The 13,870-nt window shown below is 44.9% G+C and overlaps 1 protein-coding gene across 2 annotated transcripts in view; it reads left to right on the top strand.

Annotated features, from left to right (window-relative positions):
• LOC145357522 (coronin-6-like) overlaps positions 1 to 11,652 on the top strand; it is a 245,580-nt gene extending 233,928 nt beyond the window's left edge. For both annotated transcript variants that reach the window (XM_080210953.1, XM_080210954.1), the window contains exons 7-11: positions 1,500 to 1,604; positions 1,798 to 1,943; positions 4,865 to 4,922; positions 5,882 to 6,112; positions 8,985 to 11,652. In XM_080210953.1, the coding sequence (XP_080067079.1) occupies positions 1,500 to 1,604; positions 1,798 to 1,943; positions 4,865 to 4,922; positions 5,882 to 6,112; positions 8,985 to 9,107 (663 nt within the window). In that variant the 3' untranslated portion in view covers positions 9,108 to 11,652. The remainder of the gene's footprint in view (positions 1 to 1,499; positions 1,605 to 1,797; positions 1,944 to 4,864; positions 4,923 to 5,881; positions 6,113 to 8,984) is intronic.
• The last annotated feature ends 2,218 nt before the right edge of the window (positions 11,653 to 13,870 follow it).

Here is a 13,870-nt window from a genome sequence, read left to right as displayed (position 1 = left end):
CCTGCCTCTACCACCCTCCCAGGCAGCACATTCCAGACCGTCACCACCCTCTGGGTAAAAAAGTTTTCCTCACATCCTCCCCCAGAACCTTGAACCTATGTCCCCTAGTGACTGACCCTTCAGCTAAGGGGAACAGTTACTCCTTATCCACACTGCCCATGTCTCTCATAATCTTGTACACCTATCGAATGCACCTATCGAAGTATTGGTGCACCAATGCTTATCACCTGGGTATTGATTGACATCTAACTCCGTTCTGAGCCTTGTTAAATAGAGGTGCATCGAACAGAGAACCTGACATCTCACAGAAGGAAGGAAAATGGGATGTGTGTATCATGGGTGGACAGTGGCTCCCACAACCGAGCTCCTGGCTACACAAAGAGGTTGGCGAAGGGATGGGGGATGGGGTGGTGACAGCAGTCTGGAGGAATATGCTGTGAACCCACCCGTCAGGGATTGTCCAGGCTTTTGGAAAATAAAGAGGAGAATAATACAGAAAGGAAGGAGAATTGGCCTGATCGCTCAATGGAATTGACACTCAGTCAACCGAGTTGTTGCTCCTATAAGCTCCAGTGGAACTGCCTCCACTAGATTGAACAGCAGAGTGGGAGTGTTACTGGGTACTGCAGCTGAGCTGGTCACCGTGTAATAACTCCAGCATCATCACTCCATTTCCTGGTGCAATGCCAACTTTGTTCCATCTCTACCCCTCTGCCTAATTCAGAAGCTGAGAAAGGCACAAGGGGAGTCCACATAACGTTTATTATTTATTAGTCACAAGTAAGGCTTACATTAACACTGCAATGAAGTTACTGTGAAATTCCCCTAGTCGCCACACTCTGGCGCCCGTTCGGGTCAATGCACCCAGCCAGCACGTCTTTCAGACTGTTGGAGGAAACTGGAGCACCCTGAGTAAACCCACACAGACACTGGGAGAATGTGCAAACTCTGCACAGACAGTGACCCAAGCCGGGAATCAAACCGGAGTCCCTGACACTGTGAGGCAACAGTGCTAATCACTGTGTCACCATGCCACCCTAACCACTGTGCCACCGTGCCACCCCCCCCCATTGAAATTGACATTGTGCTCCTGGTGGGTGAGGCTGCACAATGCCTGAACCTCCCGCTTGGCGCCAATGCAGCTAAGCTGAGAGTCAAGTCCGACTTCAATTCCAGATATTCCCCATGCAGGTTTACTGCAGGCGATGTGTGGAAGCTGCTTTGTAGCAATGCCATCATTCAAGTGAACAGGAGCCCTCTAATCTGCATGTATACTGTCCTGTGTCAAAAAGCACCAAATGGTTTTTCCCAACCATTCGACGTTGGAAAGCAATCAAATTCGCCAAATAACACACAAGTGTTGAGCACGTCTCCCCTCCCAATCCATACTGCCTGTTTAGTAGTGAACAGTTGATGCTATGACCTTGTTGCATGCAGTTGTGGACAATCAGCTCGGATAGGGTAAAATTTAATATATTTCTTCTCTCTCTCCCATGTAGAAGAACTTTGACGAGCCGATAGCACTTCAGGAAATGGATACCAGCAATGGGGTGCTCCTGCCATTTTATGATCCAGATTCCAATATAGTCTACCTGTGTGGGAAGGTGAGAGAATGCTGATGTGTTAACCATCATTCCAATTGTCTGAGGGACAATCCATTGGTTAGCTTGGCTGATTGCTCCTCTTTACTATTGGTGTCGTTCTGTCTTGCTGTGTGCACAAAAGGTTGCCATAAGAAAGAAAAATTTTTCAAACTCTGGTCTTTCTCTCTGGAGACTGATTTGTCTTTGTGTGCAGGGCGATAGCAGTATCCGATATTTTGAGATCACGGATGAAGCTCCGTATGTTCACTACATCAGCACATTCAGCAGTAAGGAGCCCCAGAGGGGAATGGGCTTTATGACAAAGAGGGGCCTGGATGTCAGCCGATGTGAGATTGCAAGGTGAGTGTGGACTTTGATGACAGAATTGGAGATAAGTTCGGAAGATTGTGTGACGGACAGTGTTGAAAATGATGTTTATTCAGAATGTTCCCCTCCGGGAAAGACCCATCACTAAAGGCAATGAGTTCACAGTGTGCAATCTTACAGATGTAGATTCATAACTCACCCACCACACTGTGTTACTGACTAAAACTGTTGCATCCAACATGGTACTGGTGATATTTACACAGAGAGGGAGAGGAGAATCAGGTGTATCTATTGTCCAAAGTTGAGTTTATCTTTTCGGGTGGTCTTGGGGCACCTTAAAGATGCAATGGCACCATTCAAAGAAGAATAAGGATCTGTACTGACCAACATTTCTCCCTCAAACCAGGAGAAGCAGAGACTAGGATTGACTTGTCATTCATCGCAGTGGAATATTGCTGGAGAATGGCAGTTGTGGGCCGGGATTCTCCGATCTTGTTTGTCCCACTGCTGCTGCCAGCGAGAATGGAGAATTTGGCACTCAGCCAAATCTCCTTTCACTGCAGCAGGACTGGAGAATCCCAGCTGTGGGTGAGTTCGGAGAATCCAGCCTATAGTACTGGCCAATGTCACCCAGGGATAAACTCAACTTTAGCTGCACTTGAAAGGAATTAATTTCATGAAGTGTGGGAAGTCCTTGTTTAACACCATCGCTTCATGTTAACCTCAGCTTCCAATTAGAATCATGTGTTCATGCTGCACTGCTGCTGTTTTGCATTCACATTGCCCTTTGCCTGGGCATGGAATCCCCACAGTGCAGAAGAGGCCATTCAGCCCATCGAGTCTGCACTGACTTTCTGATAGAGCATCTTCATAGAATCGTAGAATCCTACTGTGCAGAAGGAGGTCATTGGGCCCATCCGGTCTACACTGACCACAATTCCACCCTATGTTGACCACAATCCCACCCAGGCCCTATCCCCATAAGCTCATGCATTTATCCTAGCTAATCTCCCTGACACTAAAGGTTAATTTAGTACGGCCAATCATCTAATCCATACATCTTTGGACTGTGAGAGGAAACCAGAGCACCCAGAGGAAACCCAAGCAGACACGAGGAGAATGTGCAAACTCCACACAGACGGTGACCCAAGCCGGGAATTGAACCCGGGCCTCTGGCACTGTAAGGCAACAGTGCCAACCACTTAAATCAGGAGAAGCAGCCATGCCGCCCAAGCCCTTGCCCTGCCCCAACTCTTGCCCCTGCCCCATCACCGTAACCCCACAGATTTCCCATGGCTAATCCCCCTAACCTATACATCTCGGGACAATAAGGGGCAATTTAGCATGGACAGTCCAACTACCCTGCACGTCTTTGGATTGTGGGAGGAAACCAGGGTACCCGGAGGAAACCCACGCAGACACGAGGAGAATGTGCAAACTCCACACAGACAGTCCCCTGAGGCCGGAATTGAACCCAGGTTCCTGGTGCTGTGAGGCAGCAATGCTAAGCACCATGTCTCCGGGCTGTCCCTTTTCCAAGTAACTCCCACCATGAGCTTCGTGAGAGCTGGGCCTTGGATGGCGGGCAGGAAGTCTCAGAGCCTCAGACAGACTACGGACAGCCCATGTTTTGAGTTGTGCTTGCTCAGTGTGCCGTAGTGGTCTCCAAATATTCACCATCATGTATAGACAGGTACTTTGCATCCATTTGTCAACTGCACAATCCAGCTGTTGCCTCCCACTGCCATCTTGATTATCTGGAATTGTCTTGAGTTACCCATAAAATTCATTCATAATTAGCCACAAAAGAGCCAGTGATTATGAAATTCTTCCTGTTGACAAAAGAAGGCAAAAACAGGTAATGCTTCAAGTGAAACTAAATATTGTAAAGTGCTCTGAAGCAGGAGAACATGGAGTGGCTATCACTAGAGCTTTTGATTTTCCACCAACAGTAGTGAGAATAGTTCCAGTAAAGTCCCGCCAATCACAGGATTACCACAAAATCTCATCAAGAGCAAAATCATAAATAGCAAATTGCGTGGCTTTGTGGGGAGAGAGCAGCTAAGAGTTAACCACATGACTGTGGCTCTGGAGTCTCATGTAGGCCAGACCAGGTAAAGACAACAGATTCCCTTCCCTGAAGGGCATTAGCAGACCAGAAGGATTTTTGCGACATTCGATGATAGTTTCACGGTCACCATTATGAGACCAACTTTCAATTCCAGGATTTTTAATTGAGTTTGAATTTGAACTCATATCCTCAGAGTATTATCGTGGGCTTCTGGATTTACTAGTCCAGTGGCAATATGACCACAGCATCACCTCCTCCCATCACCCCCTGTGTAATAGAATCAAAGAGTCGTAGAGGTTTACAGCATGGAAACAGGCCCTTCAGCCCAACTTGCCCATGCTGACCTTTCTTTCGAGAAATCCCTAAGCTATTCCTAATTGCCTGCATTTGGCCCATATCCCTCCATACCCATAGTACCCATGTAACTATCTAAATGCTTTTTAAAAGATAAAATTGTACCCACCTCTACTATTACCTCTGGCTGCTAGTCCCAGACACTCAGCACCGTCTGTGTGAAAAAAATTGCTCCTCTGGACACTTTTGTGTCTCTCCCCTCTCACCTTAAGCCTATGCCCTCTAGTTTTAGACTCCCCTACCTGTGGGAAAAGATATTGACTACCCAGCTGATCTGTGCCCCTCATTATTTTATGGACCTCTATAAGATCACCCCTCAGCCTCCGATGCTCCAGAGGAAAAAAGTCCCAGTCTATCCAACCTCTCCTTATAACTCAATCCATCAAGTCCAGGTAGCATGCTCCTAAATCTTTTCTGCACTCTTTCTCGTTTAACAATATCCTTTCAGAATGTTTGTGACGAAACACATTTTGTTTTGTCAATTCTTTGTTTACTTAACCGAATCTGATTTGTTACCCTTCATTTTTAGGTTTTTCAAGTTACATGAACGGAAGTGTGAACCCATTACGATGACAGTGCCTCGCAAGGTCAGTGCTGTAGATAAGCACATTACACCAGCAAGTGGGAGGTGATGGGGAATGAAATGAGACTGATACCCAAGTTCCGCACACATGAGGACGGCCTCAACCGGGATCTTGGGTTCATGTCACACTATCTGTAACCCCCACGACTTCTCTGGGCTTGCAAAATCTCACTAGCTGTCCTGTCTGGAAACAATACACATCTCTTTAACCTGTGCTTAACGCTCTCTCCACTCACATTGTCTGTACCTTTAAGACTTGATGACCTGAAAAGACTCGCATTCCAACCATTATTTTGTAAATTGAGTTTGTGTCTTTATATACCCTGTTTGTGAACTGAAATCCCATTCCCCTGATGAAGGAGCAGCAAGTGCTCTGAAAGCTAGTGGCTTTTGCTACCAAATAAACCTGTTGGATCTTAATCTGTGTTGTGAGACTTGTTACTGTGTTTTCCATAGAGGTGCAGGTTAGGTGGATTAGCTGTGCTAAATTGCCTCTTAGTGTCCAAAGATGTACAGGTTAGGTGGATTAGCCATGGTAAATTGCCCCTTAATACCCCAAGATGTACAAGTTAGGTGGATTAGCCATGGTAAATTGCCCCTTAATACCCCAAGATGTACAAGTTAGGTGGATTAGCCATGGTAAATTGCCCCTTAATACCCCAAGATATACAAGTCAGGTCGATTGGCTGTGCTAATTCACCCCTCAATGCCCCAAAGTGTGCAGGTTGGGTGGATCAGCCATGCTAAATTGCCCGTTAGTGTCCCAAGATGTGCATGTTAGGTAGATTGGCCATGGTAAATGTGTTGGGTTATGGGGATAGGAGGAGGGCCTGGGTGGGATGCTCTTTCAGAATCGACAGGCCAGCTGACTTCCTTCTGTACTGTCAAGATTCTGTGGTTCTGTGAATCTCTCGTGGGCACTGCAACTGAAAATACATCTTCTTTTTCCTATGGATCTTGTAGTCAGATCTTTTCCAAGACGACCTGTACCCAGACACGCAAGGCCCCGAAGCAGCACTAGACGCTGAGGAGTGGATGTCAGGCAAGAACGCTGATCCCATCCTCATCTCACTGAGAGATGGCTACATTCCGCCTAAAAACAGAGAACTTAAATTTGCCAAGAAGAACATTCTGGACAACAAGCCACCTCTTGGACCTCGACGGAGTTACTCTACGTGTGAATCAAATTTTTCAGTATGTGTACTTCATACATCATTGTCTTTTTAACTAGTTTTACTTAAATGTCTGTCCATCCTACACTTCCACCACCCCCTCTCTACCCCCAACCACCCCCCGCCTCCGCTGCCCATCCCCCACCTTCCACTCCCATCTACCTCAGGCTGCTGCAATTGAGTGTTTGATTCAAGCCAGTCATTGACACATGAAGCATTTCAAATGGATAAAAATAGTGTCAATTGGAGGCGATGGCCTATTGATATTATCCAGGGACCCAGGTTCAAATTTCACCACGGCAGATGGTGGAGTTTGAATTCAATAAAAAATATCTGGACTTAAGAATCTATCAAAGACCATGAAACCATTGTTGATTATTGGAAAAACCCATCTCGTTCACTAATGTCCTATAGGGAAGGAAATCTGTTGTCCTTACCTGGTCTGGCCTAATGTGACTCCAGAGCCACAGCAATGTGGTTGACTGTCAACTGCTCTTGGGCAACTCGGGATGGGCAATAAATGCTGGCCAGCCAGCGATGCCCATTTCCTATGAATGAATAAAATTATCGCAGCCTTGGCCTGTTGCAAGTTGAGAATTTAAGCCTTACCCCAGCGGGTAAGTTTTTGTTTTGATTGTGCATCCTGTAAAGTAAATATAAGTTTCCATCTGGCGTTACCTCATTACGTTTCAGACTATCTTGGGACAACTTGGAAAATTATGTATATAGACACATGAAAATCGCGATATTCGGTTCAGATCACAAGGGTGGCACTGTGGTTAGCACTGCTGCCTCACAGTGCTGGGGACCTGTGTTCAGTTCCAGCCTTAGGGGGACTGTGTGTGTGGAGTTTGCATGTTCTCCCCATGTCTGTGTGGGTTTCCTCCAGGTGCTCTGGTCTCCTCCCACTGTCCAAAGATGTGCAGGTTAGTTGGGACTGGCTATGCTCAATTGCCTGTTAGTGTCCCAAGCCAGAACTAGGGGCATAATAAAATAAGGGGGAGCAGATTTAGGACTGAGTTGAGGAGGAACTTTTTCACATAAAGGGTTGTGAATCTGTGGAATTCCCTGCCCAGTGAAGCAGTTGAGGCTACCTCATTGAATGTTTTTAAAGCAAGGATAGATGCATTTTTGAACAGCCAAAGAAATGAAGGGTTATGGTAAGTGGGCGGGTAAGTGGAGCTGAGTTCATGAAAAGATCAGCCATGATTTTATTGAATGGGCGGAGCAGGCTCAAGGAGCCAGATGACCTACTCCTGTTCCTAGTTCTTATATCCTGAACTATGTAGGTTAGATGGATTAGCAGGATAAATATATGGAGTTACAGGAATAGGGCAGACGTGGGCCTAAGTGAGGGCCTGAGTTGATGCAGACTCAATGGGTCAAATGGCTTCCTTTCGCACTGTAGGCCCTTAAACTTTCCTCCTCTCACCTTGAACCTGTGCCCCTTGTAAGTGACACTTCCACCCTGGGAAAAAGCCTCTGACTATTTACCCTGTCTCTGCCTCTCACAATTTTGTAGACCTCTTACAAATCTCCCATTATCCTTCACTAAAAACAATCCCAGTTTATTCAGCCTCTCCTCATAACCAATACCCTTGAGACCAGGCAAAAGTGTAGAAAGAGTAATTCTGATGTTAAGTTTGATGATTCAGATTATTAAGTTTAGTCTGAAAGGACCAAATGATCTCATGATCATAGTCGTTCTTCCGGGTCATTCTTTCGGGTCGAACCAAGCAAACAAACTTAAATTACATTCGGACAAAGAAAAAGGGGGCAGCTCCCCAAAAGGAGGGGGAATGGCCCGAACAGAAACAAAAAGTACGAAGGAAACTTAAGACACGTCAAATCAAAATGCAATTGTCGAGGTCTATAACGTACCTCAGCCCCTGCGGTGCCCAACGGGCACGGAAGATCATAGTCCACCCCTGCTCTGATGTCTAACGTTGACTATACAACTAGATTGATGTAATGACTTTAATCAGGCAATTGAGGTGGCCCTGTTAGAATATAAACTCCCTGATTAAGGGCCAAATTGATGGGCCAATCAGGGAGCCTTTTGCTTTGTATTTAACCAGGAGTTAATGCTGCAACTTTATAAGACCCTTGTCAGACCTCACTTGGAGTACTGTGTGCAGTTCTGGTCGCCTCACTACAGGAAGGATGTGGAAGCTATTGAAAGGGTGCAGAGGAGATTCACAAGGATGTTGCCTGGATTGGGAGGCATGCCTTATGAAGATAGGTTGAGGGAGCTAGGTCTCTTCTCCCTGGAGAGACAAAGGTTGAGAGGCGACCTGATAGAGGTTTATAAAATGTTGAGAGGTATAGATAGGGTGGATTCTCGGAGGCTATTTCCCCGGGCTGAAATGATCGCTACGAGAGGACACAGGTTTAAGATGCTGGGGGGCCGATACAGAGGAGATGTCAGGGGTAAGTTTTTCACTCAATGGGTGGTGAGTGAATGGAATTGGCTGCCGTCGGTGGTGATAGAGGTGAACTCGCTGGGGCCTTTTAAAAGACTTCTGGATGAGTACAAGGGAGTTATTGGGATTGGGAGTTATAGATAGTTCTATGGCTTGGTAGATATGGATATGATCGGTGCAATTTGTGGGCCGAAGGGCCTGTTTGTGCTGTAGTGTTCTATGTTCTGTGTTCTATGAGTGGCAGTTCCTCTGGGACACCTAGTGTAGGCTGCCAACTGAGAGCACCCTGTACACTGTTGTCAGACTTGGACATAAAGGGATTTTGGTGAAGGAGCCTCTGTCTTTGAGAACTTATTACAGTTGACATTCGATTTGAGCATTCATTGTTCCTTATGAGAGTGTGATCTTCCACAAGCAGGTTTCTCCTTAATTTGTATGAGCCTGTTATTCATTTTCTTTTCTCTCTTTCAGCGGGTAACCATGGAGGAATTAATGGATGAAATTAAATCCTTGAAGGTGATTGTCCAGTCCCAGGAACGGCGCATCACTGAGTTAGAGAACAAGCTCTCAAAGTTCACCAATGGCACTGCTTAATTCTCTCTTCTGCTCCAGCATGCACTCCAAGGTATCAGTGCTTCCTGCCAGGCCAATTCAACTCATCATTGCCCACCCTCAGAACTCTGGTGGTACATGATGGTAGCTTTTATAACAATCTACATAAAAGTATGCGCATTCTTAACTCCAGTGAGGCAAGACCATGTGGAAGCATTCAATGTTTTGCTCTGGAGTTCAGTTGAAGAATACATGGGAAATATTAAACGATGTTTGGGAACTACAGTGAACTAAAAGTCAAGCCACGCGTGGTTGTGGACTACTATTGTTAGCGAGCATTGAGGTCTCCACGAGCAGATATCCTCCACGTAAATAAATGCCAGGACATCTCTATGAACTGAGGGAAGGGGAGGGGGAGAAAGGAATGACCTCAACATGACCTACAGCAGACCAGCAGGTCATGTCAAGGGCATTGGCTGGACTGTGGGATAGTTCTGAACCGCAGTTTTCTTTTGAGTATATGATTCATGAAAACCAAGTAACTTTTGAAACAATCTCCAGGCTAATATTCGGACAAAATTCTTCAGCTTGCGGCTGCATTGCTTTTGGCAAATGGGTTCCGCTGAGGTGTAATAAAACAGTATTTAATACATCTAATTCTAAGTTCATGATTTGCACTGTATAAAGTTGTGGCAGTATTTGGCAAAAAAAAATTGGTATTTTATAGCTTTCGAAGGCGTGACGCAGGCTAAAACGAGTGGATGATGCGGTTTCCGTGGTACATTGTAAAGCCAGTGTACTCCTTTTGTGAGTCAGTTCCGACACAGTGACATACAACACTAGCAAATCCATAGGGTGTTCTCTGCTACTTTCTTTACTTTTATAAATAAAATGGTTTTGTTTCAAGAACTCATCATCTATCAGAAATGGAAATCTTTAAAAATGGCAATGCGCACGTGCATCATTTAGTGTATGCACTGTGTATTCTGGCTAAATAAGTGCTGTTTTATTCTTGTGGTGAGTTTATGTTTTTTTTACTAGATCCCAGCTGTAGATTACAACTGTTGCCCAAAGCTGAGATTTCTTTCACTGATTTTCTTTCTCTACCAGCGAAGAGTGCCATTTCTGCCAATTATGTGTACAATACCTAGTCTTGTACAAAGAGTAGTGACTTCATTATGTCTTTAACCACTTTCGCTGTATTAAAACGATGCAAACATGCACTTCTCCCATCATTGGCCACACTAGGAATTAAAAAGATGGGTGCTTCATCATGGCTCAGCGTCAAAACAGATTTATCTTCCCGAGGGACTTACTAAATGTGATTGCATTCACTGTCCCTGCTTCAATCTGGCTTCTAACATTGGTGGAAAAGTAAATTGGGTTGTACAACTGACAAAGCATTGGGTATGAGAGAGGGTGACACTACCCCAGTGTAGGTGTATTTAATATTCATTGTAATTCTCCACAGGCCTGAAATCTCTGGCTGTTCACATCCTGCCGACACTGCCAGCAAAGACAGAGAATTTGGCACTCAGCCAAATGTCCGTTCACTGCAGCGGGACTGGAAAACCCCAGCTGCAGGGGAGGTCAGAGAACCTGACCCATAGAGGGGAAAAGGAGTGAGCACAGATGGGCCCCATAGTTCTTGAGATTGCACCCATTGAGCCAACTAACAGGCTTCTATAATACGTGTTTTCCTCCTTTTAAGAGGGAGATTCAGGTCAGAGCAGGAATTGTATACAACAAACAGTTCAGAGGGGAATTGCATATGGTACACAGTGAGAAACATAATCCTGTATATGCCAGTAGACCTCCTCTAAAGAGATCCAGTGCAGAGCTCAATGGCTGACTAACTGTAGTAGCTTACCGCCATAAGGGCGGGATTTTCCTGTCCCGCCCACCATGGGAATCATAGTGGGCGGGACAGGAAAATCCCACCCAAGGTCAGCAGACCTTTGCAAAGGTCTGCTGACCTTAGGTGGGATTTTCCAGCTTTGGGGCAAGTGTGACTGGAAAATCCTACCATAAGGATGGAATTTTCCAGTCCCGCCCACCACAGTAATCTTAGCAGGCGGGATACGGACTGTACAAATATCCGTTGGCTTCGGGCAGATTTTCGAGCTTTGGAACAAGCACGGCCAGAAAATCCTACCATAAGGATGGAATTTTCCAGTCCCGCCCACCACAGTAATCTTAGCAGGCGGGACACGGACTGTACAAAGATCCGTTGACTTTGAGTGGGATTTTCCGTCTTTGGGGTGAGCGCGTTCAGAAAATCCCGCCATGCGATTTTTTTTTTCCCCCAATTCTTACGTCCTTCCTGCATTAAGCAGCATTCATTGACTGTGAGAATTGGTGAGGGTCTAAGCCAGCTTAACTGTTCTGTCAATTTGTTGTTTGTACTATGTACTGTGCTGGTTCGTGCTGTTTGACATTTGTTCTGTGCACCGCAACTGCAATCATAAATATATTAGTGTATCATAGCCCAAAGGTAAGCTTGTTTTCTTTTTAATGCAGTGTTGATGTGTTAAAGAAAAGCAATCACCTGGAAATTGAATTAAAAAAGAAACAGTTTTGAATGCAGTATGTTCAGCGACTCAATGTTAATAACTTGCTTCTTGTTACTTGTTTAGTTGAAGCCATGTGAAGTAAAAGTCACACAGCAGCCTTTTGAAGAACAGTAGTGCATTTTATTTAAGAACCCAGATCATTGCTTCGCCTTATATCATAGCAAACACCACACAGATTTGAAGATGAGGGCCTCCGCTGTTTCTTTGACAGCTTTTTATGTAAAGATCAGTTGCTACGTGAAGCAAAATACAATTTTATTCAGTTCCCAGACATGCTGGTTCCCTGATAGCGCATAATCTGCTCAAAGATTTTTTTTTAATGCCGTCTATCCAAATCTCTGGAAATGTCTCAAAATATTGTGGCCTTGTTCAAATTGAAGTGTATCTCCGTAACAGAGGCAGTGCTGAGGTATGTTTAGAGGACAGGAGGCTCTCTGGAAATATACATAGTGCTGCGATGCAGTGGGAGCATTTATCTTTTGGGCTAATCGGCCGTGTTTTTAGAGTCTGAATGGCTGATTAAAATCAGTACTGAAAGGGCATTAACGTCACAAAACCGTGCGGTCTGCAGAGGTTAAGGGAACTGCCCAGGGACATGAGCTTGTTTTGTTCTGGGATATAACGGATGAAAAGTGAGCGTAACTGGCAGCTGAAGGTTGGATGCGTATTTCACTTGTGTTTTTACCTTGATCAGAGAAAGCTGATGCTGTAACATCCCTCATCCATTATCTAACATCTGCGCTTGCTGGTGGAATCAGGCTTCGTTTTAGCCCCACACTTGGGGCCACTGGAATGGAATATTTAATAGAAAGGTAAAGCATTGGAGAGGGCAGAATGGAAAGAAAATGTCTGTCAAACATGTCGTGTTTGCCAAAGGTCTTTGTCTACAAGAGTAGCACGTTCAGCAGCTTTTACTGCAGATCATTTTGTGCTTTCCCCCATTTGCGTCCGTCCCCCAGGCCCCCAACCTGTGGGTCTGATCTTCTCAACTGAGTCAAACTTGAAGACCTTTCAATATTTATAGCAGCAGGAATAGAATCCATCTTCATGGGAAGAATTGTTGTTGAAATCTTTCTTTTTGGCTCGTCTTCAGTCTCCAGCTTCCTTGCTACTTGGTTTGAGAGCTAATTTATCTAGCCATGGGAAACACCTTGAAGAAAAACTGGCTGCCATTTCTGCTGCATCTATTGTGATATAAGTGAAGACATTTTCTTCAGTTGATACATTCTCAGCTTTTTATGACTTAATTGCATGATTTAGTGAAACGGCCTAGGGTCACTGTCTGTGTGAAGTTTACACATCCTCCCCATCTCTGCTTAGGTTTCCTCTGCGTGCTCCAGTTTCCTCCCACAGTCCAAAGATGTGTAGATGAGGTGGATTGGCCATGCTAAATTAACTCTTGTATCAGGAGGATTAGCAGGATATATAAGCGGGGTTACAGAAATAGGCCCTGGGTGGGATGGTGGTTGGTGCAGACTCGATGGGCCAAATGGCCTTCTTCACTGTAGGGATACTATGGTCTGTGATCACGTTTAAGGCTTTTGTTCAGGTATTTGGTTCTCTACCTTGAAGAGGTTTTACTCACCAGCAACTTTGACTTCTGTTAAATAATACCACTAGGCCGAGTGATATTATCATTAAACTATTAATATAGAAACTCATGTTCTGGGAACCCAGGTTTGAATCCCACCACAGCAGATGGTGGAATTTGAATTCAGGACAAGAAATCTGAAATTAAGAATCTGCTGATGACCATGAAACCATTGTCGATTGTCAGAAAAACCCATTCTGATTCACCAATGTCCTTTAGGGAAGGAAATCTGTCGTCCTCGCCCAATCTGGGCTACACGTGACTCCAGAGCCACAGCAATGTGGTTGACTCTCAACTGCCCTCCAAGGGTAACTAGGGTTGGGCAATAAATGCTGGCCAGCCAGTGATGCCCATGTCCCATGAATAAATTTTTAAAAATGATGGGTGATTTCACCATTTGATGACTTTGTATTACAAAATATTCGGACATATTTGAACAATTTCTTTGAATTTAAGATAACTAATTAGAATGACACTAATCTGAGGAATGTATCAGATTTAAAAATAGGATAGGAAGGCTTAAAGATAAAAGGAAAATCTGAAATGAAACTGTATTGTAAGTGGAAACTTTGCATTAGAGCTGAAAACAGTCGCCAGCGAGTAGCCTTCATCAAAACGTGAGTGGACAGGAAAGACCAAGG

Source organism: Carcharhinus amblyrhynchos, chromosome 23 (genome assembly GCF_965287045.1).
Source record: "Carcharhinus amblyrhynchos chromosome 23, sCarAmb.v2.hapA, whole genome shotgun sequence".
Taxonomy (NCBI): domain Eukaryota; kingdom Metazoa; phylum Chordata; class Chondrichthyes; order Carcharhiniformes; family Carcharhinidae; genus Carcharhinus; species Carcharhinus amblyrhynchos.
Note: the sequence above shows the minus strand (reverse complement) of the source record. Positions and strands in the feature narration are given on the sequence as shown.